The 26796-nt window shown below is 39.4% G+C and overlaps 1 protein-coding gene across 1 annotated transcript in view; it reads left to right on the forward strand.

Annotated features, from left to right (window-relative positions):
• The window catches only part of vipr1b (vasoactive intestinal peptide receptor 1b), a 50835-nt gene that overhangs the window by 10041 nt on the left and 13998 nt on the right, over window positions 1-26796 (forward strand). Inside the window, exons 3-6 of the mRNA XM_038728520.1 lie at window positions 3175-3285; window positions 17136-17236; window positions 20171-20268; window positions 22681-22813. Coding sequence (XP_038584448.1) covers window positions 3175-3285; window positions 17136-17236; window positions 20171-20268; window positions 22681-22813 — 443 coding nt within the window. The remainder of the gene's footprint in view (window positions 1-3174; window positions 3286-17135; window positions 17237-20170; window positions 20269-22680; window positions 22814-26796) is intronic.

The following is a 26796-nucleotide window of genomic DNA, read 5'->3' on the forward strand; positions in this document are numbered from 1 at the left end:
AGGAGAGATAGCTGTTGTGTACAACTTGATGGTTGAGTGCGACAGCCCCTTCTCCTTCAGACCTTGCAGGAAAGAGAAAACGGATCCGTCTCCCTCTCAATTCATCAGTGCTGAAAGCCCAACCACTTAGCTTTACAGCAAGATGTGGTTGAGACGGCCCGCCGCTTGGATGGTCTGTACGACCTCAGCGGATAGACCAGCCTGAGTCTGACTCTCCCTTGAGTGGCTGGTCCAACGCCATCATTGCGCATTTGATGCCTCACCCTTGTGACAGAGCCCCCCAGACCAGAGGTACAGGCCAGGGCTCTGGCAGTGTCAGCTGCGTCACTCCTACCAGAATGACGAACAGCCGTTCCAATCTCACCTTACTGGATGGATGAGATGGGGTGTGGGGAATGCATACAGCAGCCCTTCTGGCCATGGCGCATGTGCAAACGCGTCCATCCCCCGGGGTGGGCTGTCCTGTGGCTGAATCACAATGCATTGCTTTTGCCTCTTGGAGTTCAGATGCAGACTGGCAAACCAACATTGCAGCAAGCCCAGAGGGACCACCTGATGGACTGCTGCCCTGAGGCCCAACAGCAGCATCCCTGCTGCCCCCTGCTGCAGCATATGGACCTCCAGGAGAAGCATCGCCTGTCCCAACAGTTACACTCTCAGGGTGGTGGCGTTGAGCACCGTCCCCAGATACTTTGCTCGCTGCAGCGGCTTGGGGGAGCTCTCTTCCCAGTTGATCGCAAACCCCAGGCTGTTGAGGTGCAAAATCAACTGGGCTGTGTGGATTTCGCCAAAGGCTTCAATCTCTCCATTGCCATGAGTTCGTCTAAGTAGAAAAGAACCCCCATGCCCTGCTCAAGCAACAATTGCCATGCAGTGTCCATGCATCTGCTGAGCGTTCGGGGGGCTAGCGAGTAGTTAATAGACGGGGAGCCTATTGTATTCGTAGGCTACTCCCTGAGAGGCGAAGTGTAGAAATTCCCTCTTACTGTGTCACCTCAACATGAAATAGGCGGATGAGCCTCTGTCCACTGTCAAACTGCCGCTGACAAAGCGCTCGCCCTGCGGCCCACACCGCTCTTCCAACAGTGCGGCCCGCGGGGCAAGCCGCTAGCTATGCGTTTGAACGTGCAAGGACGCAGCGGCGCCTTCAACACAGCTAGCTCGATGGGATGGGGTTGGTGATGGGGAATTAGCACTTTTAAGAATGTAATGTGTTATAATAAACAGTTTAACATTCACTTCACAAAGCATCACCACAGTGTACACAAGTAGCACATGTTTTAGAACAGTAGCTTCCTGAACACGCAGGGCGAGCCCTTAGCCTCACCCAAGGAGTTAGCTCTTTGAGGAATGTAAATTAACATGCTTTACTCAAAAATGGTTTCCACATTCTCAAAAACCTTATCGTAGTGTACTCAAGCAGCACATGTAGAACAATAGCTTCTTGAACACGAGACGGGGAGATGTGGCAGCGTCCACTTGCCTCTAACTCTCCGTAACACTTGGTCAGTCGCTCCCTTCCCCAGCTGCAGGTTGGCTGGCACGGGGGGGCCTGGACTCGTCCAGGCAGGACATAGGTTCCCTCGCCCGGGTGCAAAGATGACTTTCTAGAAGTGGCGGCTCACTCCGTGGAGGTGGTGAATTCATTGAGCAGTTTGCCGTATGCTGAAGAAAAAAAGGATTCTGTGGCAGTAGGGACACTGCTATTTAAACTTCACGCACGTATCGGTACTAGTGTCCTATTTGTCGGCTACGTGCACAATAAAAATTTCAGTGGGCAAGTGCGTGCATGTGATTGGAGGAGGTAGTACCCATAGAGTCCAGAAGCTGTGAACCTGTGTGAGAAAGAACAACTTTGTTCCTTATCTCTGCAATGACCCTCATTTCTCAAGTCCCTATCTGCTTCCTCAACAGGAAGTTAGTGGAAGCTGCTCTCACATGTCACATCCCTAATAAATGAATTAGCAGTGTGTGCATTTGTGAGAAACCATACGTTCAAAGTCCATGGTTATGCAACACATTAATATGTCCAGAGATTGTCCAGCAGTGAAACAGAGCAGGCATAAAAAAATGGACATTTTTGAGTTCATTGTACAGACTTAAAGAGGTCCTGAAGAAGCTTTAAATAACATTTATAACTTTGCTTCCAATGGTTTTTGAAGTTCAAAAAATCTATCTGTCTTACAAATGGTCCATTTCTTGTGTTTTTGTCATTTCACACTTCTCCGAAGCTTCACTCAGGTGTCACACATCTGTGCTGTTGACCTGCAGAACACTTTCAGAAGGAAACGTTGTCACTTTCATTTCAAACACAGAAAATTGTTGTTTTTTTTCAAACAATGATTTCAAAGAAAAGTGCAGCAACAAACTGAAAAACTGATATTTGATTGAAAAAAAAAGTCACTGGTCCTGCAGCGGACTGCGTTGCTCCTAATAAACGGCGTATGTTTGTTCTTGGCTCAGAGGAGACAAACAACCAGTGATAGTGATGGTGCAGGTTTCTCTATATAGCTAGTAGAATCCAAAGGAAGCAATCTTTAGAATTAAGCTTAATCAACATATCATGAAACAGTAATTACACACAAAAAATGTTTTCTGAGCTATTAAAATGACCTTTTCAAAAAGGATGGAAATACACTACAGCAGCAGGCTCTGAAAGGTACAGTATGTTCCGGACAAATACTATAGGGAGAGAGTTCATCCTCCAGTGACAAACCTGATAGTGTATTGATTGTTATAAATCAATACATTATATTTTTTCTTATCGTTCCAGCCAGCCACAGATACGACATGTCCTGTCAATTTGGATTCGAAGCAGATAACATCACCTGAGATTTTTGCTTGTATTCATTTGTTTATCTCACGTGATAAAAATGTTTGCAGCATTTAAAGAATTCGATTTTGTTTGATGATGTCGAAGAATGATCAGAATTTTGTACCAAATTTACAATGTAAACCAACATATCTATGTAAATCTCTGAATTAAAGTTGAAAAGTGCTGCTGCTAAGTCAGTTATGTTTATATTGGTCTTATTAAACCTTGCTGTCACTGCAAAGCATCGATTGTGTCATGGGGGTCATGTTAGCACATTATTCAATTGTGTCATGTGTGTCCATGTTTGTCTGTCACAGTTTGAGCAATGCAATGTTAATGGTATTGTCTTCTCCTGGCAGGTTGCCAAGGCATGTGGGATATCATCGCCTGTTGGCCTTCAGCCAGCCTCGGAGAGGTGGTGACAATAACCTGCCCCACTTACTTCAGCTACTTCAGTGACCAGCACAGAGGTAAACACATCTTCCTTCATTTAATGTAAATACAAGAATAAAAAATATATTCTTTGTCATGTTTAGTTTACACTTTAGCCTCAAAACTATCATTTCTATCATCATTTATTTATCAAAAATGGATAAATGTGCTAGTGAAAGCATTTCAAACTTAGATTCTCAGCTTAAGGACATGAAATGTTCTTTAGAACTAATTATAAATCATGTATTTACATACTTAAATCATGTTGTATTACTGGAATACATTTTTGGGGGGCAAAAAAAGGTGTCCAAACAGGGGCTTGCGATGTCATTTTGATATTAGCTCAGGGCTGGCCGACACATTCATACATTTTCATTTATTCACATTTTCTCCAGCTGTGAGTGTTTCAAAAAGTATATTTGCATACAGGCAAGCCTTTGGGTAGATAGTGAGGATGAAATGTGTTGCTTGCTCGCAAATGGACATTTAAAGTCATCAAATTGGTGGTTTCATCATCTCCTCTCGACGACATGGGAAAATGATTAGAAACCCTGCAGAAAGCCCAAGGCAAACAACTCGCAGGAAACTGGATTTTGATTCATGAGCCTCATGAAGCTCATCATTACATCATTTTATTTACAAAACCGATCTTTAAAATGTCTGAACTTTTTACATTTGTTAATGTTCCTCACATTTCAAAGAGCGAGAGGATTAGACTGCCCTCCCACTCTTCTCTATAGTGCTTTAACCCTCTACAAAAGCATCTTAAAACCTGAGGCATTGTTTGAAAACAACCTCCTAAAACCTGAGGGTTTTCTTAAAAACCTAAACCTTTATTTCTCAGCTAGATAGAAAAAATTAAATAAAAAACATTTGAGAGCTTACACCTTTGGAAATGATTGCATGTGCCCTTGTGTTCATTTACATTTTTAAAATCAATAAACAAAGAAAACTGAAAAAAATAATACATTTGTACACATTTTAGTTATTTCTTTACAATTGGCAATGTAGTCACACGCGTAAGTATGTACGTTGCTTTGGATTAAAGCATATGACACATTTTTACATAATTTGTTATAATTATTATTATTATTATTATGTAAATTTGACTGAAAAAGCTACTTTTTTGCCTAGTCTTTCCTCAGTTGCAGCTGAAGAATGCCTATAGTGACACACAGCCCAATGCAGGTTATTATTTGTTTCACCAACAGTTGCTTGTGCTTTGTTACACTTTCCCCCTTCTCCTCCCCCTCCTCCTCCTGCTCCTCAAACACGTCTCTCACCTGCGGACACTGTAAAAATTATCTAGGTGGTTCAACTTTAAAACTTAAGTTCAATTGCTGCCTTAAAAATGTGAGTAAACTCAACTTTAAGAAAAGCTTTGTTTCAACTCATGATGTTACGTTATACAATTTGTTTAATTAATGATAATTTGTTGTTTGAACTTAATACTGTGAGTTAAAACAACTATCTATATTACATTGTCCATTCAAGGAAACTTGCCTTCACTTGTCTAAAAAAGATACAATTCTACACCCCTTCAACTCACATTTTTAAGATTGCCTTTGTTTCAACTCATAAATTTAAGTTCATAAAGTGGATATAACTACAGTGTTCTAGTTGTCCCAATGTTAGTTAAATGAACAAGTTTGAATTATTCTAACTCATAGTTTCAAGTTAAAGCAACTTAACCAAATTAATACTACTTTCCATTTCAAGTTAAGGGATTTAAATTCCAAATTTGTTTCAGTTTAAATCTATAAAGGGCCTTGAAGACAGACCACAACAACAGCACCACTGTGCTATTATCTTCAATGACTTGTGACAGGGCAGGGTAGCTTGCTGGTGCGCCTGTGCACGCCGCAGTCAAAGTTCAAAATAGCAGCAGATGTCACCTCCTTTCTGAAAGGGCCTTAAGGCTGTTGTCTGGAACCCTTTCCACCGGTGGCACTAGTTTTGTTTACCACAGAAGTGTCTATATTTTGGTTGGAATTTGAATATATGACTTATCTGCAGTGTATAATTAGCAGGGGTGAGCAAGAACACCAAAATTTCTGTATCTGTACTCAGAATTGGTGGGGCTTAATCTATAAGTGGGTGGTATTAACTGGAAATTATTTAAGCCTGAAATTCATCAGAATCAGAACTTGCTATATTTATTAGAAAACAATTTACAGAACAGCCACAGAATTGAGCTTCAGAGAATAGTAATTGATTTTTTTATATTCATATATTTATATTTTAGAACAAAACAGATATTGACACATTTTACTCTGATGATACTCATAGAAAGTATCTATACCGGATACTTGTTTTAACCAAGTACTTGCTAAACCCTAAGAATTAGTTGATTATGTATATGTTTTTCTCAAACTCAAAAGACGCAGCACCTAGGCAATCCTCATACTTTCGCCTTTTTTTTCAACTGATAACTTACATACGTAAGTTCAATCAACACGACAAAAGTGTCAAATAGTCAACACAATGAATTAATGCAAGTTTAACTTTCTAAAACTCATACAGTTGAATTCAAAATCCAAAACTTGTCAGAGCTATTTGAGTTAAAAAGAAGAAGTAAGTTGACATGACTAAATGGGTCTATGATTCTTTTCAGTGGACCCTTGGCTAGCGGCTCAGCTGTCACATCATAATCTGGGTCTGAATCTTCTAATTCATTGTTGTTTTCGTCCTCAGAGTAACTGCTGTAGGCGGCATAAATGTTGCTCTCACTCAGCTAGTCAGCCGTTATCACAGCTTTGGAAACTTTTTTTTTGTGGTCCAAACAGAGGCTAAAAACATTTTTAAAATACATATCCCATAATGCATTTCGCCTACCCCACTGATATTTCAGAGGATCGCGACGCATTTCATCAGTATTGTGTCTTGAAAAAGATGACGCCTAATAAAATGCCCACGTCCCATCCGGTCTTAAAGGGAACAGCTCACAGACACCTTAATGGGTTAAACAGCAGCACCTAACAGACAATGCTCTATCCACACTAGTGTTGACCCTGTGAACTAGCTGTTTCAGAAGAATATTTGGGGTTCTCCAGGCACCTGAAACCCAGGATGAGAGTTAATCCAGGTTACAGTAAACAGTATGTAGCGTTTACAAGAGCCAAATTAAAGGCCAGATTTAAAAGGGTCATGTAAACTCAGTCGCAGATGACAGTCAGGGTCTATGAAAACAAGAAGGAATCCAGCTCATCCGTTTATTTTGGAAGAAGCACAGACAAAGAGTTGGGGGGGAGAGTGGTGATTCACTAACCCAAGATAAGAAAGAGAAACATTACCAAATTTTAATGTTTTGCTGAATACCTTTTGTCTCTCCACCAGGAGCCTCCTCTGCTCTCTGTTACTTGATTAACAGGGTTATATTTTCTTCCTGACCCATTACCAAGAACAGCCTTTTTAATGGTCCTTCACAAAATGTCTTTTTGCAATCTTGTCTTGCCTGTCTGATTTGGAGCCCTTTCTTTTTTGATGCACTTCAGCCATGTGCTTCCCTTTCTTTCAAGATCTTGGATCCTTTTTTGTTGCTCTCGCTCAACTCCTCCGCCATCTGCAAATTCAGACTTTTGCACTAGTTGCACTATCAAAAGTTTTGCCGCTTCAGCTACCTGATTCAACAAACGGGGGACTCATTTTCTTGTCCAGAGTCGTCACTAAATCACAATCTCTTTTGCTGCACTGCTCTCTGCAGCGGGTAGAGACTTTCAGTTAGTGAAGAGACAGCAGATGACGTTCTCGCTGCAGATTTTGACAATTGTAATGATATACGCTCAGTTTTTGGGTGTTATGGTGTTAAGTTGTGAGAACATGGTTGCTGGGTTACTGACAAACGCACATTGCTTTGTTTTCTTCTTATGAAAGGTGGATGATTTATTTCTCCTGCATTTAAATATAATTTTAGGGATGAGAAGGGGGCAGACAATACAAGTAATCATAACTCCTTTCAAGGACCGTACTTAAACCTTGTGGCTGCTGCACTCTGAAACAAACCTCCATCATGTATCAACTTCTATTCTCCAGTCTGTCTGGTTATGTATTTAGATATTTTTTGTTAGTACTGCTATTCTGATGTTCTACATATAGTGAGACTGTGTAAATCAACTATAGTTTTTTTGTGTTTTTAGAGTTTAATGAGGCTAAATCTATAGTCAGAGTTCATCACAGCCATGCTTTTAGTTTTTTGGCAGGCTGTGCACATGGTTTACTGTAAACTTGACTAGAATTAAGTATTGGTTTATTAAATTAAATACATCACAGCGGGGCACACTCGGCTGCAGAACAGCACGAACACCAGTTTGGATAATTCCTATGATGCTGCCTGACCCAAACCTCATCATTTTCAGATCTCTGCTGATGGATACATCCATTCTTTCTTTTCAACATCTCTGAGCCATTTCCCTTTCAACATCTCTGAGCTTTTTCACAACAGCAACTGTTAATGTTTTTCCCTGAAAAATAACAGAAAAGTCAGAGTAAGGAGGTGGTTGGGTGGACAGGATGGTCAGAAACCGAGCTTTCACCCAGGAGGCCGGTGTTTGTTTCCCGTGTGAAACAAAAAGTTAACATTGATTCTTTTTAGTGATATTACGTAACTTAAAGGCTCAGTGTGTAATATTTAGCAGGGTCTGTTGACAGAAATGCAATATAATATACATAACTATGTTTTCAGTGGATTATAAAGACTTACATAATGAACTTTTATGTTTTTATTACCTTAGAATGAGCCATTTCTATCTATATGGGCCTCACCATGTTTCACCAGAAGCTGAAATGGACGAATGGCTCTACAGAGCTCGTTTCATCACTATGTTTGATACATATGCAGAAGAGAAGGAAGAAGAAGAAGTAACGTTAGTAGTAGTAGTACTAGTAGTAAACAGGTTTATTAGAAGCAGGGGCGCCATATAGGGGGGACAATTCCAAGGGCCCCTGACTGACAGGGACCCCCCAAAATAGGTAAAAACTAATAACAAATTATATTTATATAAAACATCATCATTGAGTATTTTAAATATAATAATACAATTAATCATCTCATTGTTTTTGGCAATAGAAGTTAAATATCCCCATTGACCAAAAAGTAAACATCCATATTGACCGACCTCCCCCTTGTATCTGCATGAAATGATTTGGTCCTGCCTTAGCGCACTGTATCAGTGACAATGTTTAGTTGCAGTTAGTAGATGCACCAGAAATACAGTGAACACAATGTTAAACCAAAATCTGGTTTTCAAAAAAGGGAAGAGAGAAAGGAAAGAGAGGAAAGACAAAGGAAAGGATGTCAATCTGGAACCCAGTTTTTCACCAAGAAGGCCAGCCTTTAGTCTGTGAGTGGTGTTAACCTGTTGGTTTAATGTCCACAGTGAAATAAGCTAGCTAGCTGCAGACTGGTGTTAGCCTACATTTCATCAACATTTAATCAGTGCAGGGAAACGTTTAGTAAGATATTAAAATTAAATCATTGTCCCCGCCCCTTTAAGCAGACTAACAACAGGTGAGTAATTTTACTATTAAAATACATTGAGACTGTAAAAGATTGCCATAAGGACATATTTATGGTGGCTTTTAATCTTGCATCAAACAGTGAACTGTATACTGTATGCAGACTTGCATGTACAAATCACCTGCAGTAAATATTGTGCTAGTACTAGTATTGAAATATAAGAAACAAGACAGTTGCAAGCCTTTTGATGGGACAGTTAGATCCTAGAGATGTGGTGATAACAGCTGCACAGAGGGGGCCCAATTAGATTTTGTGTCATGGGGCCCAAAGTTTCTGGTGGCACCGCTGATTAGAAGTAAGAAAAGAAGAGAAATTTGGACAAATGGAGGACCATTCGTGCAAAATCGTATATTGCATATAAATATTTTGCAAACATGTAATCTATAACAGTTAGTTTGCTGACCTAGATGTCTGCATGTTCTTTATGTGCTCTGATAATGCTAATCCAACTCATCGTTGTAGTAGCTGACTACACATTCTGACTTAAGAGCATATGAAGACACACTGAAGTCAGAAGAACAACTTCACAACTCCGGAAATGGGACCATGCGAGGAGCATGTGAATGCACCGCCAACCGCTGGTTGCAATTAGCAACCCTCACCACTAGATGCCACTAAAACTTGAACCAGGGTTTCTGCCTGACTATGCAAAGAAAAACTAATCTTAACGGCTTGTATCTAAAGTACAGTATGTGGGCAGTAGAAGAAGGAATCATCTTGTACCAGTTTTCTGACTACCATGAACCTTTAAGTAAGTAATGTTACTTAACTTATGTAATTTAGGCACTAAAGTAACGTAGTTATTTTAACCCAAACCATGATCTTTTCCTAAACCTAACCAAGTAGTTTTGGTGCCTAAATCTAACCAAATTGTGACGTTTCACAATATTAACCACTAGTTTTATTTTGAAAGGCTAACCAGACCAGCAAATTTATTTTTGCTAACTTGAAAATCAACACTGGTTTTACGTTGGGGGTTAGAGTGAGCCTTAGAGGTGCTTGTAAGCAGATTTGGTTATCTTTGAAGAGAGACAGGCTAGCTGATTCTCTCAGTTTCCAGTTATGCTAAGCTAAGCTAAACTAAACTATCCTAACTGGCCTCATATGTAATGGGCGATGAGTGGTTGATCAATGTTCTCATCTTACTCTCTGCAAGTAATGCAGATGTTGTTTATATGTTTTCTTTACATTTCTTTTATTGGATAATTAGGTGTAAATCAAGATGCACAGCCTCTAATCACTGCCATTATTTCGGTGACAACAGAAGTGATAGGCTACATAGATGGCTGTGAGGAGAAACAATTGACTCCAGTGTTTATTTCATTTTTTATATGCTGATCATTTGTCACAAGGTTTTAATGCAATGTTTTTCTTTTTTATCGGACGCTGCTGCTATATACTTTTGCATATCCTGTGGATGTGAAAAAAGCCATCCATTCATCCATCACCTCTTGAATAGCTAGTAAAATTTGAAATATGGTCTATCTCGGGTCCACTCAATCATTTGTGCATGCTAACGTGTGAACCTTTTCCCCATCTGGGATGCACTCATGCAAGCATTTTCACCTTTGGGAGTCAAACAGCAAATTAGAGACACGGTGAAATGTGATGTGACTCTTCAAAGATGGAGGATGCACTTTAAACCCCACATGTACTGAGGGCAGCATGAAAGAGGCTGAGTTTAGAGCTGTTGGGAAAAATTTGAAACATCTAGTAATGCTTTGAATGGACATTGTTTTAAGAACAGAGTAATTGTTGCATATACCTTAGAATTTGGTAAAAATGGGCACAATAAATGCATTTCTGGGTTACTAATAGGCAGCACCTAACAGTTCTCCCTTAAACATTTTTCATTATTTCTTGTAGCTGAATTTCATCATGATTATCAGGGTAGTGATTTGCATTTGACATACATCAGTATCAGTGAGGTTTGGAGCAGATCAGAGACACATTTACCACATTGTAGGTATAGCTCAGTATAATAAGCAATTTGGGCTTTAATAAGAACAAGTTTTTTGTGAGGTGGAGACATATTTTTAATGTAATTGGGAGCCATGAGCGCTCCAAAACATTGTGCTGGAAATTGTACCAAACAGCATTTCCTGTAAAGTCATTTGCTATCTGACTCCTCTTCCTTCCAAAAATGAATACACAAATTAGTATTCATAGTCCTGAGACCGTTCTATCCCACAGAGGCAGAGCTGAAAGACGGATGACAAATGCCTAGTTTGTCATATATCTTCAACTAAAACTATCTATGTACATTGGCTGTGAGTTTGCGTTCTGACTGACAAGCAAAATGTTTAAATTTGCATGTATATTGCAATTTCTGATTACCAACGGACACTGGTCAGTAGAATCTAACCAAACATAAGTTTCCACTGAACCATCATTTTCTTGCAAAAGGACTCAAAACATTTGAAAATTACAAGCCGATCTTTATTGAATTTACCTGCCTATGTCACATAATCAGTTGAGGAATGAGCAATTGTCTTTTATGGGAAAGACACTACATCAGCTTCAAGGAGTTGACAAAATGAATTAGGCACACTAACACAGCTAGGGGTTACCAACACACAGAAGTGAATTATGTGTGTTGTACACTATTTATACATTGGGAAAATACATTTTATATAAAGATTTCATTACATTTTATCATTTGCAAAGATGCTCATGGCTGACAGTCTGGTAAGTGAAACTAAGTTTGTTCAGCTTTATTCAGAAGATCTTTTTGTGTTCTAAACTTTACTACTACTTAGCACTACTCTACTTTCAGCAAATTATTTTGATTGATGAGGTTCAAAATCCAGACCTGTTCCAGTAAAACATAGCCACAACTTAAAAGCAGTTAGAAGCATCTTTCAGCCCACAAGTGAGGGTTGCATTGTTGGAGCAATCTCATCTTAGCGGCCCGTAGTAACAATAAAATATATTGCACAGAGGTCATTGGTCATCAGTTATTGCACTTAAGCCACAAGAAATGTTCTTACTCATAATCTAAAAAAGAAACTTAAATAAATAAAATATTAAACAGCCATGCAACCAGTTTACTGAATGCTACTGTTCTGTGGGAGCAGGGATTGGCCTGCTGCCCTGCCCAGGAGGCCTGTTCCACACCACTAAGTTAGCCAGCCATCCACCCACTGATGACACACACACACACACACACACACACACACACACACACACACACACACACACACACACACACACACACACACACACACACACACACACACACACTAAGAGAACTAAGTGAGAAAAATGTCAGCGGGGAGGATACACACCTATCAGTCCAGCTGTAGATTGTAGAAGTAATGTATTTTGATATTGTCTCCCTATCTCCCAAGATAGATGCTCTAGTTTTGTTTACTTGCTGTGACATTGACTGGTCAGACTTTGCCTGTCTGTCTTATCACAACTCTTCACAACAAAACAAGCAAACAAGGCTTGATCAAAAGGTTAATTTCTCACACACTAAACAGATCCTTTACACTGCAATTCAAACATTTTCAACATTTATATGATAATTTGCATAGTGGTATGGTTCTAAACTTTCTTAGCTCTCGATGGAGTGTCAAGGTGATTAACTGGTCAAGACCATGGTGTTAAACAGATATGAGATTTTTTTGTGTTTGTTTTTGTTTTTTTTGCAGAAATATAGTCAGCTATCACTATTTATATGCTGTCTTACAACTAAAGTGGAGGTTTTTCTTGTCAGTAACTCAGCCAACGTGTTCTCACTGACCAACTCGTCACAGATGAACGTTTGGTCCCGACCCTTTGGCATCACTTTTTAAGGTACTGGGTAAAAAAGGCACCAATATTTATATTATGAAAAATGTGGGACCCCACATAACGACAGAATTAACCTATTTTTATATTTTAATCTTAAGAACGTACACAGCAGACGATTCAGTCATGACAAAGGACCTAAAAAAAAGAGACTAAAACTGTGGATGAACTGACAAACACATGGGTGAGAAGAGGGAATCCCCATGGTTTATGCATTTTATAGCACAAGCAAAAACACAACATGTTTGCTGACGCTTCTTGGTCAGCTCACCCTCATTGTCTATTGCTGGTTTCTGATTGGAGGACGTAAATTTCAAATCAGGGTGCCTGTCATCCGGTTGGAGATTATGTCTGTAAACCTCTCACAAAACAGGATAATTTATGCCGATAATCAGTTTCCAACTATTCTCGGTTTGGGAAAGCCCTGTGACTGTCGGGATGGGTGAATTGGACCCATATCAGCCCAATTACCCTTTAGTGTGGCCAGCATTAAATAATTGAATAATAATCATTATTATTAATAATTAATAAAATCACCTCGGAGTACCACTCTTGAAGAAGATTGATAGCCAACTAATTAATTTATTCTTATGAAGTACCCCTAGGTTAGCTCTCTCGTTCCTTCTTTTGTGCTTCCCTTCTCTCTTCCTGACTAACTTTCTCAAAAATCTCCACAAACACACCGGCGCTGATGGCAGGTTGATGTGTCCACTGAGCTTTCACCGTTTCGACATTTCCAGGTTAAGAGAACACTCGTGAAGCCTGACTGATCTATTAGCATTTAGCTCAAAGCTCTGCTGTGCCTAAGTACAGCCTCACATAGCCAGTAGCATGGCTGTAGCCTCTGAGTACTGTATATATTACTGTATATATTTTGTGTAAATAAGGGGTGTACTTTTTTCCAGTTCAAGCACACATCTAGTTTGATGCCTTTATCATTTCCACAACAATCAAGAAATCCCAACACTTATTTTACAGTAATCAAAATCTATTGCAACTGTCAGGAAACCTAATAGGGAGAACTGTACATGAGAGATTAAATCGGAGAAGGATATCTCTCTCTATGTGGAAGTTAGCATTTTTACCGGTTCCCTTGTCTCGATGTCAGTGGGTATTTTTAATAGTTTTTTGGTTAGATGCCTGAAATAAGATCTGTGGTTAACACAAGCTTAAGAGATCTGTTTACGTTTTGTTCAACGACATGAAAAATGTCAGGAAATACCCCACAAGGTAGATGTGAACCTGTGGCTCTTGGACACTACAAAAGGTTGTCAGGGACATTTAAAGTCATCACGCCAAACAAGGCAAAATCATATTACAAGTAGGACAGGGCAATAAAACAATAATTATAATTATCGCAATTTAACAAATGTTCAATATATCGTTAATAAATGTTTGATTTAATTAATTTGAATTACGAACTAATTAGTACTTAATTTTTCTATTAAGATATTTAATTACGTGAGGAAAAGGTTACTAAAAATACTTTATGAAAATTGTTTTGAATGTTATAACTCAATAACTAATTTGTAAAGTGATCCGCTGTTTGGCATCACGGGTTTGTCACGTTCTGACTATAAAGAATAGTTTAAAACCACAATTAACCATCCGGTTTCTTCAATTTTTACTTAGGAGCAAAAATCAACTTGAAAGAAATAAGGATTTGACCTTTATTGTGATAATTATTGATATCGAATGGTGTGAAATGTTTTTATTGTGATAACATTTTTGGCCATATCGCCCAGCCCTAATTACAAGTTGGAATGCTTTCCCAGTTGAAATTTATGACTTCCGACCTCAAAGCGCTCCAGGTGCACGACTCCAAACATTAACGATAAATAGGGTTGACTGTGATAAACTGATTCTTTGTCATGCGTACACACAACTGAACCCTCAGCATTGCTCTTGGTATTAATTAAAAAGATGGCCATTTTAATGAAAACAAGTCACAAGACATAAATGTAAATTACTCATTAACTGTGATCCTGTGTAGCTACATTGGTTGATAATCTGCAAATGTTTCACATTTAGTTTACATACAGAACAGGTTTTACTATATGATAGTATGTATTATCTTAATTAAATAAAGACAAATATGCTTTATGTTACCTTTTAGTTGATGGTTTACCATATACAATATGCACTTCCATGGGTGCTGCCATTGTTGTGTGGCATCAGACAGCTGCCTGTCCAGGAAGTCAGGGTAGACGGATTTGCTTTTTTCACAAGTAGGAACTCCGACTTTGAATGGCGCACCATTGTACTTTTTCTAGGAGGTCAGAAATGTTCAAGTTCCGAATTGTCTGGAACGCTATATTAATTGTGGTGATCTTGAAGTCATGTGACCTTGGTGTAGTTTGATTCATTTGTTAAGATTATCTTGCTGAGCAAAACATGAAAGCATCATAAACTTTTGTTTGCCACAGAGCTTATTTTCTGCAAGAATCCAAAATCTAAAACAAAATGTGTTGGCCCACAACAAAATGTCATCCCTGCAGCACTCTATTGAGTTTCCAGGTAGAGAGAGACAAATACACAATACACAAAAATCAATATCCAACAGAACTCCAGCAAGCTGATGACATTCAGGTGCAATACCGTGTCAGAAAACATGCTGCCATTTCTCATTGATTACTGCATATGGATATTTCTGATCAATCTCTATATACTTACAGATTTTCTCCACTTACGCTTTGTTCTGTCATATACAAGAAAATGTCATGACAGCTGCTTGCGTCAAGCAGGACCTGTATCATCGAGGACATCATCCTGATGAAGACGTTTGCCCTGCATGAGAATTCACAGATTAAGCTGTTAGTGGTGGTAAAGGCACGTTCAGAGGTGGCAGTCTGTGAGCTTCTCCTCTTCTCTGGCATTTGTGGCTCCAATATTGTGGGTTTCTGCCTGACTATGCAAAGAAAAACTAATCTTAACGGCTTGTATCTAAAGTACAGTATGTGGGCAGTAGAAGAAGGAGTGATCTTGTACCAGTTTTCTGACTGATTTTCTAACTTGCTATTGCATCCAAAGGCACCATGCTTATAAATAAAAGGTAAAGTGATTTCCTGACTCTTCCAAGATAACCAAAACATATGGACTCAAGCATCTCTCTTTTGCTATTAGCTCCAAAGTAAAAGTTTACCGAAACACATCGTAAAAACATCTAAAAGTACAGATGCATATCACCCCCAAAATGTAATCAGGGGTCCCTTGATCCACAGTTTATCTGTCAGTAGGATTCAGCTTATGCCTTCCTACAGTGCCACTTCCAAATACCTGACCGGGTGACAGCCGAGAAATGTGGAGGATGTTAGTGTATTGAGACTGTGTGTGTGTGTGAAACAAACTTACACATCTGTGAAAGGGTGTTTGGTTGCTAGAGGAATGAAGTTAGGATTAAATAAAAGAGAAAATAAGAGGGGATTCATCCCGTCACCCCAGCATGACGCTCACATACAGCCATAGCAGCAACGATAGAAAACGTGACACTTCAATCACATGACCTTTCCCTGACGTTTCTAGATACTAACCTCCTGCTGCACATGCTTCCCTCCACATCTCATTGCCTGCGTATGATAACATTTGGTCGTAATTAACTACGTTTACACGCACAGAGCAACTTGGCTGTTGTTCCCATTTTGGTTAAGGCCATTTGTGTTAAGCTGTTGACATGAACCTCTGATGCCCCGCAAATGAATAAACCATGAATAAATCCCATGAATAAACCAAATTACAGACTATTTCTGGTGCTCCTCTCACGGAGCCTGCAATTAAGGACAAAAAGTATGTCTTTGGCAGAGAAATAGCAGGATGTTTCTAATGCAGGGGAAGGAAGTGATAACCTGGATGTTGTAATGCATCATATCTTGTGACCAATATTTTATTAAATTTAACATACCAGATAGTGACATACAGAGTCTACAGAGGCAGCAAAAGAAAACCATCAAGTCTGCAACAAGAAGTACACAGGCAGAGTTGTTTAGGCACTCACAGCACTTGGTTAAGTTTAAGGAAAGATTCTGGTCTTGGTTTAATACAGAAAAAGTTGCAAGTTGTCTTAAAGCACGAGAACCATTGTATTAACATTTAACTAAAACCATTGCTAATTAGTTGTATGTAACATAATTTCTACTGTATGAAACGGTGTTGTTTTAGTTTGTTTATGCAACATACATTTACTGGAGTTACTGGGCACATTCCTCGTATGACCTATTATATATTCTTCATATGACATGCATATGATTTCTTCCGTGCACGTTAATCTTTATTTGTGGTTGGATGAGTGACAAGATGGGGATCAGAATGTCAATATGTGTAACAGCCGAAAGCCTTTCTGCAGGCACAGATAATGCACCAGTCAGTAATGGCTCACATTAGTGGGAGAGAGTCATACAGCAGTTTGTGAAGTTTGAGATTGTCTAGTTTTGTGCAGTGACCCAACAAGCCAGTAGATGAGGTCACTGACAATGTCACCCTACTATCACAGCAGTGACAATTTTAAAGAAACCTGGTGAGTAGAGAAAATAGAAATCTGCTGCCTGGGTGGCTTTGACCTCTTTATGTCTTCTCCCTCTTCAGGTAACCTCTCCAAAACCTGCACGGTGGACGGCTGGACTGAGATGCATCCGTTTGACATCGCTGTGAACTGTGGATACAATCTCAACGGCACTAACGATGATGTGAGTAAACCGTCGCACTCTGTAAGAGGCAGCAGTACAGATACCCAGTGATCCCGTTGTGAAGGAACAGCACAGTGCAAAATCATCTCGAGAACCAGTGGGCAGAAGAATTAAATGAGAACATCTTTTCTTTTCTCTGTGGGTGGGTGCTGTAGGGTCTATGAGGAAAATAGCCGTATTGATTGTTGGTTTCACGACTCCAGTCATATTTGTTCAATTCCTTCATTCAATCCTTTTTTGTGTGTTTTTCGTATGAATTGCCTCAGATGACAGTGGTTATTTACAAATAACAAAACTGAATGTACAGCATAACATGCTAAAACTGCACATATGTTAAAGGGCTTTGGAATTATTTTTTTTTTTACATCCCCTTTGTGTTTATTAATCAAATGATTAACAACATGTTAATTAGTGAGCTTAAGAGGTGTTGGTAGCTGCATAATTTAACTTTGGAGACAGCCTGCCAAGTCTAGCTAAGCTAATCGCCTGCTGGCTCCATCTTAACACCTGCAACAGCTGATGTTTTTTTCACACTTGAGGGAGCGGAAACTGGCTGAAAACACAACTTAGACTTATTATCACCTTTTGAGTTGATATTGTGAACTTGTGAACAGTTGTCTATTTCCAACAGATGCAGAGCAACATTAGTTTTTATTAGGTGTTGTGTTTCTGGCCACTCTGCAGATCTAAGTCCAGTCTTCACTCTCCTTTTCGCTCTGATTTGCTCTACACCAGGGTTTTTTCAAAGTCCCTCCTAGACTATAGTGTAACATGAAGAAAGTTAATATTAATGGATTTTGTCGCTCCTATTATTATTCTTTGTCTTACTTTGATTTGGGGGATAATCATGATGAGTGTTCCCATAATGCTTTGGGGGATTAAAACAGGAAGTATAATGTTGCCACGGAGTCAGTTAGTTAGCTCTGTGTTACATCTTGAGCCCCATTTCTTTTAGCCTAAATTTCTTTACAGTTTGGCAAATTGGGACCATTGAAACAGCTCCTAATTGGAAATGCCAGGCTCTTTAGCTGCTGCAGTAAACGTTTCATCATGTTCACCAGTTAGACACTAACTCAAAGACAAAGACTTATTTCACATTACACAAACTCTTGATCCACCGTCGATTATAGCCACTTAAACCCACAGACAAGTGTTATTTAACTCTCGGCAAGAAAGCAAATATGTGATTTTCAAAAATGTTGAACCATTCCTTTAGGCTCTTATGTAAAAAAAATCATGACCTAGAAAGCACAAATATTGTTCTGGATACAGTGAAAGCAAAGTCAAAGTCAGTATCCTTGATTGTTTGCTGGAGCAGGCACATGTCTTTGAAGCACATCATACTTAATTTTCATTGACATGGCTGGGTCAGTTCCTAATTCCTGCCTCTTTTATCAGGCATTATGAGTCAGAGGTTATTCATGTTGCCTTCAGGGTATAGAAGGGAATAAATACATCAAACGTTGGATCTCATTCCGTTTAGTTTTAATGCAGAGAGAGTTAGTCTTGTCTGTGTTGACAAAGCCGGAGCTGGGTGAAGAGTGGATGTGCTCTGCAGGGTGGTAAAAGCTTTCTTGGTGGGCACTCTGTTCTCTGAGTCACAGAGGCGGCCTCATTAGTATGCCACATAGGAAGTCAGGAGGGACCCGGCTGGTGAAGTACTCTAAAAGGAATTTGATGTCTATCTTTTTCTGCATACTTGATACCACCGTGTGCCACAGGATGCAGAGCTCTTAATCTCATTTTCATCAAGCACAAAACATACAGTGCCATGGCAGCAACACTGTGAAGCCACTCTGAAAGGCTTCATGTGCTGAAGCCAGTAAATTCCAGGATGCTAATGCAGAATATTAGATGACAGCAAGCTTAGCTTTGAGTCCATCCATCCATTGTCAACCGCTTATCCTGCGTACAGGGTCGCGAGGGGCTGGAGCCAGCTGCCATCGGGCCAATCCTTCGCAGGGCCTCACATAGACAAACAACCACTCATGCTCACACTCAAACCTAAGGACAATTTATGGTCACCAATCAACCTAGCCTGCATGTCTTTGGATGGTGGGAGGAAGCCAGAGCACCTGGAGAGAACCCACGCAGACACGGGGAGAACATGCAAACTCCACACAGAAAGGTCGGGGCAACCGGGGTTCAAACCCATGACCTTCTTGCTTCTCTTTACATCCTGACAGCAATCAGTACATCTAGCTGTCTCTTACTGGATCTCCAACGTTGCCGACCGCAGCTTTAAGTTCAAAGTTAATTCTTGACCTTGCACAACAGCTGTTGACAAAACAACCACACCTCAACGTCCACACAGTGGCTGTTCTGGAGCTTTTGATAATATAACATGATCTTCAGTATCAGGTATAGGTGTAGTTTTAGTTTTTTTTTGTTTATTTTTGTTTGCTACCCTGTTACATTAGATTCATCTTAGCTTCATCTTATTAACTGGTAAACGTAAAAGTATTATGAGCCAAATGTATCACCTTTTTTTGTGTAAAATAATATGCAATTTACTAATTGTGGAGTCAAAAGTATACCGTGTTCCTCTGAAGTATCCAAAGAAGGTTCAAATCAAGGGCAACTGGACTTGGTTGAAGATAATCAAAGACATTTCGCCTCTCACCCAAGAGGCTTCTTCAGTTCTGAATGACTGGCTGGTAATACCAGCTATTTGACCTCTTTGGGGTCGTTATCAAGGTTATAGATACAGCTTAGTTCGTTAGTACTCCTGGCTGTTGTAACGACATTTGTTATGGTTGTTTGAGTCACCTCAGGCCAAATGTGAGCGTTTCTTCAAACTCCTTGGAAAAGATGAAAGGACAGCATTGTGTATATATCATATAGACTGTATAAATTTAAGTGTGTAAAAACTCTTACATTTTTCTGTCAGTTCCCTTCACTGTGACCTCTGTTGATGCTGTTGTTTTTTTTCAGGGAAAGTTTTTCTGGCAAGTGAAGATTGGCTACACCATTGGCCACAGTGTGTCCCTCATATCTCTTACCACAGCTATTGTGATCCTCTGCATCTTCAGGTACGTAGAAATTTCAGAGCTTTTTTTCTCTTGACAGCAGCTGTGTTGCTCAAGAATTTGCACCATTGACTTTCATGATAATTCGTGGTCTCAGGGGCTCAGATGTTTAAGAGGATAGAACAAAGAAGAAAAGCAACAGTTAAACGCTGCAGGACCTTTGTGGAAAGCATTAGTGCGAGCGTTTTCCCATTTAAAACACACTGACAGTGGCATTATTCCTGCTGGGCGATATGATGCGGACAACACAGCAGTTTATACATTTCAGTGTCACACATCAAACACTTTGAACTGGGACTGAAAATCTCTGATCAGTGCAGCTTCACAACCGGACAGAAATGGAGGGCTTAAATTAACCTATGAAAGACAAGAAGAAAGATGCAAACACTTACGGGATGAAATAAACTGTCAATCAAACTTGATGATCCTTTCATCCATTTCAGCAGCTTGATCTTTTGATCTGCACTGGTTTGGAGATTATAGATCTGAAGTATGGTGGGACTGAAGAGGCAGATGTGTTTGCTATTTGACAAGTCAGGGATTGATTATAAGATCCTCAAAGACAATTACAGTTTTGATGTTTTGAGATTACAGCTTTAAATTGAAAATGCTTTACCCTAGAGGACAACGAATAGACAATATATACGTGCTTGACTCACACAATACTGTAGACTTCTTCCAAAAAAGCTTATTTTCTTATTGTATGCCATTTCTCTACCTCAGATGTATGAACGTTTCAATTCAAGAATGTTGCAAGGAGAAGGAGGGGAACACTTTTTTCTTACTGCTTTTTCATGTGTCTCCTTTATAGTCTGTCCCTGCCACTACACTGTTAACACTGAGTTTGCTCAGAGCTACTTTTCATTTTTTCCGTAAAGACCTGCAAATGTGTCCTCAAATGTGAATTTTGTTCGCACGTATGCGTCCAGTGCCACAAGGCAGGCCAAGGTCAGGATGATAAATAAAAAGACACACAAAAAAAAAAAAGTGTGAAATTGTGAAATCAAGGCAGTCAACAGGTTTGAGCCAGAAGGAGAGTTATGACGAGGTATTTTGAGGAGAAGGTACAGTAGCTGCTGTGGTTAGAGTGAGGGATATTAATGAGTGTTGGTGGGCTGCGGAGAGTCACACTTTTTTCTAAATAGAAAAATAGAACAACTTTTGATAGATAAAGCCTCATGCTTTATGTGGATTACAGACTGTATGTTATTTATTCATGAACTGAACAAGTCATACGATGTGTTAACTGACATTAATGTGGTGCATAAGCAGATTTTGATTTGTATATTTGTATTTACTGCGTGCCTATATTTATTTAAATATTCATTGTTTGGATATCTCCTGATACATTATACTTTATATACAGTATACTGAATATTTGTCTGAATAATCCCATGAGGTATGGATCATGTAAATGACCAAACACGAAAATTTAAATAATTTCAGCAGTGCAGCCTAGAAGAATTCCCTTTCTTGCCATGAACCAAAGAGTTTTAACTGAAAAACAGAAAAAGATACTTGCAGTATGATTTTGAGCCAAAATAAAAAAAAAATATCTCTGTTGGTGTATGACAAATTACAGCCTGTGGTCTTTACAGCACCAGCATGGTGATGGAGAATATATCTCATATTTGCTCCCATAATACAAAAAGAACTAATTATTACACATGTGGTATTTCAGTAATTTAGTTCTGCTGCGCCTTCTCCTCTCTCAGTATGTGCCCCACCAGTTAGACTGTGATTTCATTTAGCCACAAAAATGCTCCACTTGTATAATATTGGCTAGGAATGCTCACAGTTACTTTTCAGTAGCAGCTGAAGAAAACAAGCATTTTATGAAATAACAAAATTTGGTTGATAGCATATAAACAACTGTAGCAGAACGTTAACAAGCTCTGCTGACTGAGAGATGAGGTGAGATGAAACTTTAATGATCCCTGAGGGGACACTATAGCGATTGGGCACGTGCTACATCACAGCTGAATTTTTCCCCCTGCAATGGGAACAAGCGTCGTCCGCATGAACACGTCATCGGAACTAATGGGAGTCTCAAATCAACTAATCATTTAATATTCTCAAGTATGACAATGTAATCAAGAAGTCAAAAAGTATTCAAATATTGATGCTTGAGTATTAGGAAATTTTTCTGATTAGTCATTTTGAAATCCACCTCTCTTGTCTTTATCGGTGATAAAAAGTGTTCATTGCGCTCTAAAGCAGATCCACCCACGCAGTGATAAAAGAAACTAATGAGCTTAATTATGAGTTAAGTCAGTCTGTGATTTGCTGTCATTTTAAGCTATTAACTCCAAGGACATTGGATAATAGGCATGAAGGCCCTCTTTATTGAATTGTGTGTGTGTCTTGTCTCTTTGTCTTGATCTGTGTTCTTGTATCTCTTTCTGTGCGTCCTAGGAAGCTCCACTGCACAAGGAACTACATTCACATGCATCTGTTTGTGTCGTTTATCCTGAAAGCCATCGCGGTGTTCATCAAGGATGTTGTCCTCTACGAGGTCGGGGAGGTGGACAACTGCTCCTCGGGCTCCGTGAGTTAATTATCCAAGACACTGCTGTTTGCTGTGGGTGATTTCAGATGGACCACAGAGAAGTCAAACTCTGTGAGAAGATCAGCAGGTGAACATGACACTCGGGGAGCATAGAGGCGATGCAGAGATGGTGGGCTAGTTATCCACGTTAAACCACATAATGAGATATCTCCTCGGCTCAAATAGGGGTGAAAAGACAGATTTCTGTGGTGCTGGGGATTGACAGACAGACAAGGAGGGAACTTAAGTGGTTCTGTCAAACCACCACTTTTATTATTACAAGGACAAATTCACGTCATGGTGTACATTAGTATCATTTGATCACGTTAGTTCATATCAGCTTCAAGCATGAGTACAAGACAATCTAATAGTTATCAATATCCTTTTTGACCATGAATAATGGCGTCAAGTGAGGAATTTTATTGCTTGCTGAGTTGTGAATTGAATTACTGTACGATTCAGTTTTATTGCTCTGTTGCATTAGTAGATATTCCCTCGTATTATTTGTGGGAATTGTTTATTAGAGCCTGGCCAGTACTGGACTTTTGAGGCCAATCAGCAAGACTGGATTACCATGTTTTACTTTAGTTTGGTTAGTTTAGTAAGCAGCACTAAGTACAATAATGGTCTGAAGGTAGGTCCTAATTTATTATCTGACCTTGAGGTTCCCAAAATCTATAAGTGTTGTGCTTGTGTAATGCATATTTCTAAAATTATGTTCTTAAATTTTTTCCCAGGGTCAATTGGCAGGTTAATCAGATTTTGTAATTTTAAATCATCTGAACAGTATATTCCGATTGGCTTCATTTTCCAGCTGCCAGAGTCTTAAGTAAAATAGAGCGCATCACACCCATTTTTGAATCTTTACATGGGCTCCATCTCTATTTTAGAATTGATTGTAAAATTGTATTACTACTTTACAAGGCCCTTAATGATTTAGCACCTCATGTCGACTGTCTCTCCCTCTTTACTCCTAGCTTCTGCAGCAGCATTGAATATACCAACACTTATGGAGACGCAGCCTTTTCTTATCATGGACCAAAACTAGAACAGCCTGCCCACAAATATTTGTAATTACTTCAACTAGTACAGCTGGGCAGAGCAGCAGCATACCATTGGAGCTCGGGCTTTTGAAATGAGTAATGAGCAATAAATGCATAATGTAATGCATGATATCATCTCTCTATTCTATAATATCTAAAGAGTATTTGCTTAAACTGACAGTGTTTTAGATTAAACGATTAATTGTTTTTCAAATCAAAAGAACACTTTAGCTAATCGTGACGAATAAAAATGTAGGTTAATTACACAGTGATTCTGACCAGTTTTAAACAGTCATGCATTTCCAAATTCATTCTGTTGTAATCCTTGTGTGAAAGATCTGCTCACCAATCACAAGCGCCATGCATCTCCTGTTACGGTCCTACTCACCAATCAGAGCGGGCACAGGGTGTGTACATTTTACAACAACAAACGAAACTAGAGGAAGACGTGGGATAATGGCATCAGCTGAACCGACACAGGCACTGTGCTGCGGTTTTGGTCCGTCTTCTACCTGGTGTCAACTCACACTGGAAGTGTTTAGCCTGCCCCAGTTTGTCCTTTCTTGTGCTTCTACTACGATAACAGCTCTCTTTGAGCCAGTGTTGTTATGCTCTCTTGATTTTTGTGCTTCTACCATGGTTAAGTAGGCTATGTAGTTAAATTGTGAATTTATTGTCTGCTTTAACTGTGTTTATTGTTAATATATGATTGGGAGACTGCACAGGGTGTTTTATTTTGAAAATTGTGCCACAGTTTTGATGGTGTTTCATGTCGTAATGCTCCATGTCATATTTTATCTAATACACAGTGAATATTGAACTTTAGCTAATCTTTTTTTTTTAATTGCAAAATCGAATCGTAATCGCAATATCTGGCAGAAAAAGGAGAACTAGAATTAGATTTTTTCCCCAAATCAGTCCGGCCACACAGTATATTATAACTGGACTGAACCAACACACTAACTCTTCCAATCAGGGGAGATGCAATGAATCTTTCAAGGGAACACAAAACTTGATAGGAGTTAATGCAAAAGCAATTCAGAAAAAACATTCCTTGCATGACCTTTAGTGACTCTGTAATTATCTTTTAAAGCTTCTTTAATGTTTGTTGCCTTGCCTATTTTATTGAATCATACAGAAATGTTTTATTTTGTACTCTGTTTTATTGTATTTTAAGGCGTTGTTGACAAGCTACATCATACGTACGTAAGGTGCTATAAAATAATAATTATTATTCTAACGTATATGTACAACATCACAAAATCAACATTTCTTATAAGGATCCCTTAAACTTGCCAGATGATGTCCAATGATAACAAAATCTGTGTACCATGCACTTCTGAAGCTCACTAATTAAAATGTAATATTCCATTAGTTTATTGGGGTTTTTGTAATTTTAAAAGATAATTTTGGGGCATTTTTGCCTTTATTTGATAAGACAGTGGATAAAGAGAGGAAACGAGGGAGAGAGATATGGGGCAACATGCAACAAAGGGCCACAGGCTGGATTCGAAGCAGTAAGGACTGAGCCTTGTACATGGGACACCCACGGCCCATATATTTCATTTGTTTAATCCGTACAAAAACTGTAGGTTAGGTACCAGAATATTTCTTGGTTGAGTGCAGTGAATTTCAAAAGTCACTTTCAAAACTGGCAGTCAAATCTGCCCCAATACCTCTCAAGAAACAAAATATACATTTCTAAAAAAATAGTGACATTAAATTCTACAAATATGAACTGCAATAAACATATATATTAATAATAATAAGAATAATAAGAATAAGGCCCCAGAACAAGGCTGCGCTTAAATAATGTCAGTACTACAGGCCATTTATGCTTGGAGTATAGCAAACCACAATGTTTGGATGTCTTCCTGACAGCTTTCCACACCACATACTGCTGAACCACAGACCAGAGGCCCCTGAGGCTACGGTTAGGCCTGCGAACATGAGGTTTATGCTACATGATGTGGCTTCATGACAAGAGGAGCCTCAAAGTGTATTTATTACTGAGCTCTCTGCACGGCTGCATCGTGTTAATGGTACTACTGGGTTGACATGAGACAGCTGCTGTCATGCGTCGGCTGAAAAAGACATTATAGAGGCAGGTTTGGTGCTACAGCGCTCAGCATTACTTTCATTACAGCTGTTGGCTCAGTTACTGTTGCTTCTTCTACAGTTGGATGTTTGCTGACCCATTAAATTAATCCATAATATGATCGCTGTAGGGAAGCATGTAACAAATGCATTATTTAAGGTACCTGTGTGTTTGTTACAGTGTGTGTGTGTGTGTGTGTGTATGTGTCTGTTTGTGTGGCATCATTCACCCACATGCCGCCGATGCCAGGCTTTTTAAAATGGAGCGCCGGCAAACAATTTGTCCTGATTTGCATGCATTAGAACTAGCAAAAAGGTTCTGACACCCCATCTGGGTCCATTTTCTTCCCCTCAACATGCCAAGTGAGAATTAATTTATATAGGATTCAAAATCCCTGTCAGCTTCACTGCCACCTACTTTAATGAGCTGTCCAAAACGTTACCATAAAAAGTGTATCCTGGGAAAACTAACACAGGATGATGAATTTATCGGTCATGTGTGCATTTCCACCAGTAGCTCAGGTGTATTTGATTCAACACGTAAACTCAGCAAGCAAACAAGCTGATTTCTTTAGGGGTTGAGGAATGGGTCGGCAGACCATCCTATTATCAGTAGCAGAAGGATTATGCAGATCTTTCAATTACGTAAAAGTAATAATACCGCCAAAGCCTTACTGTAGCCCCCCATCACACCAGATGGATTCAGGCAGCACTCATGATCTGCCAGTGACAGTGTCAGAGAGTGGAAATCACCCCAACCTCTCACTTTGGGTGGCTCAAATCAATGTGTGGCGTTTGCGTGTTCTCCCCGTGTCCACGTGGGTTCTCTCCGGGTGCTCCGGC

Source organism: Micropterus salmoides, unplaced genomic scaffold (genome assembly GCF_014851395.1).
Source record: "Micropterus salmoides isolate LMB-PRFRI ecotype aquatic unplaced genomic scaffold, ASM1485139v1 Ms_hic_scaffold_1, whole genome shotgun sequence".
NCBI classification, from domain to species: Eukaryota; Metazoa; Chordata; class Actinopteri; order Centrarchiformes; family Centrarchidae; genus Micropterus; species Micropterus salmoides.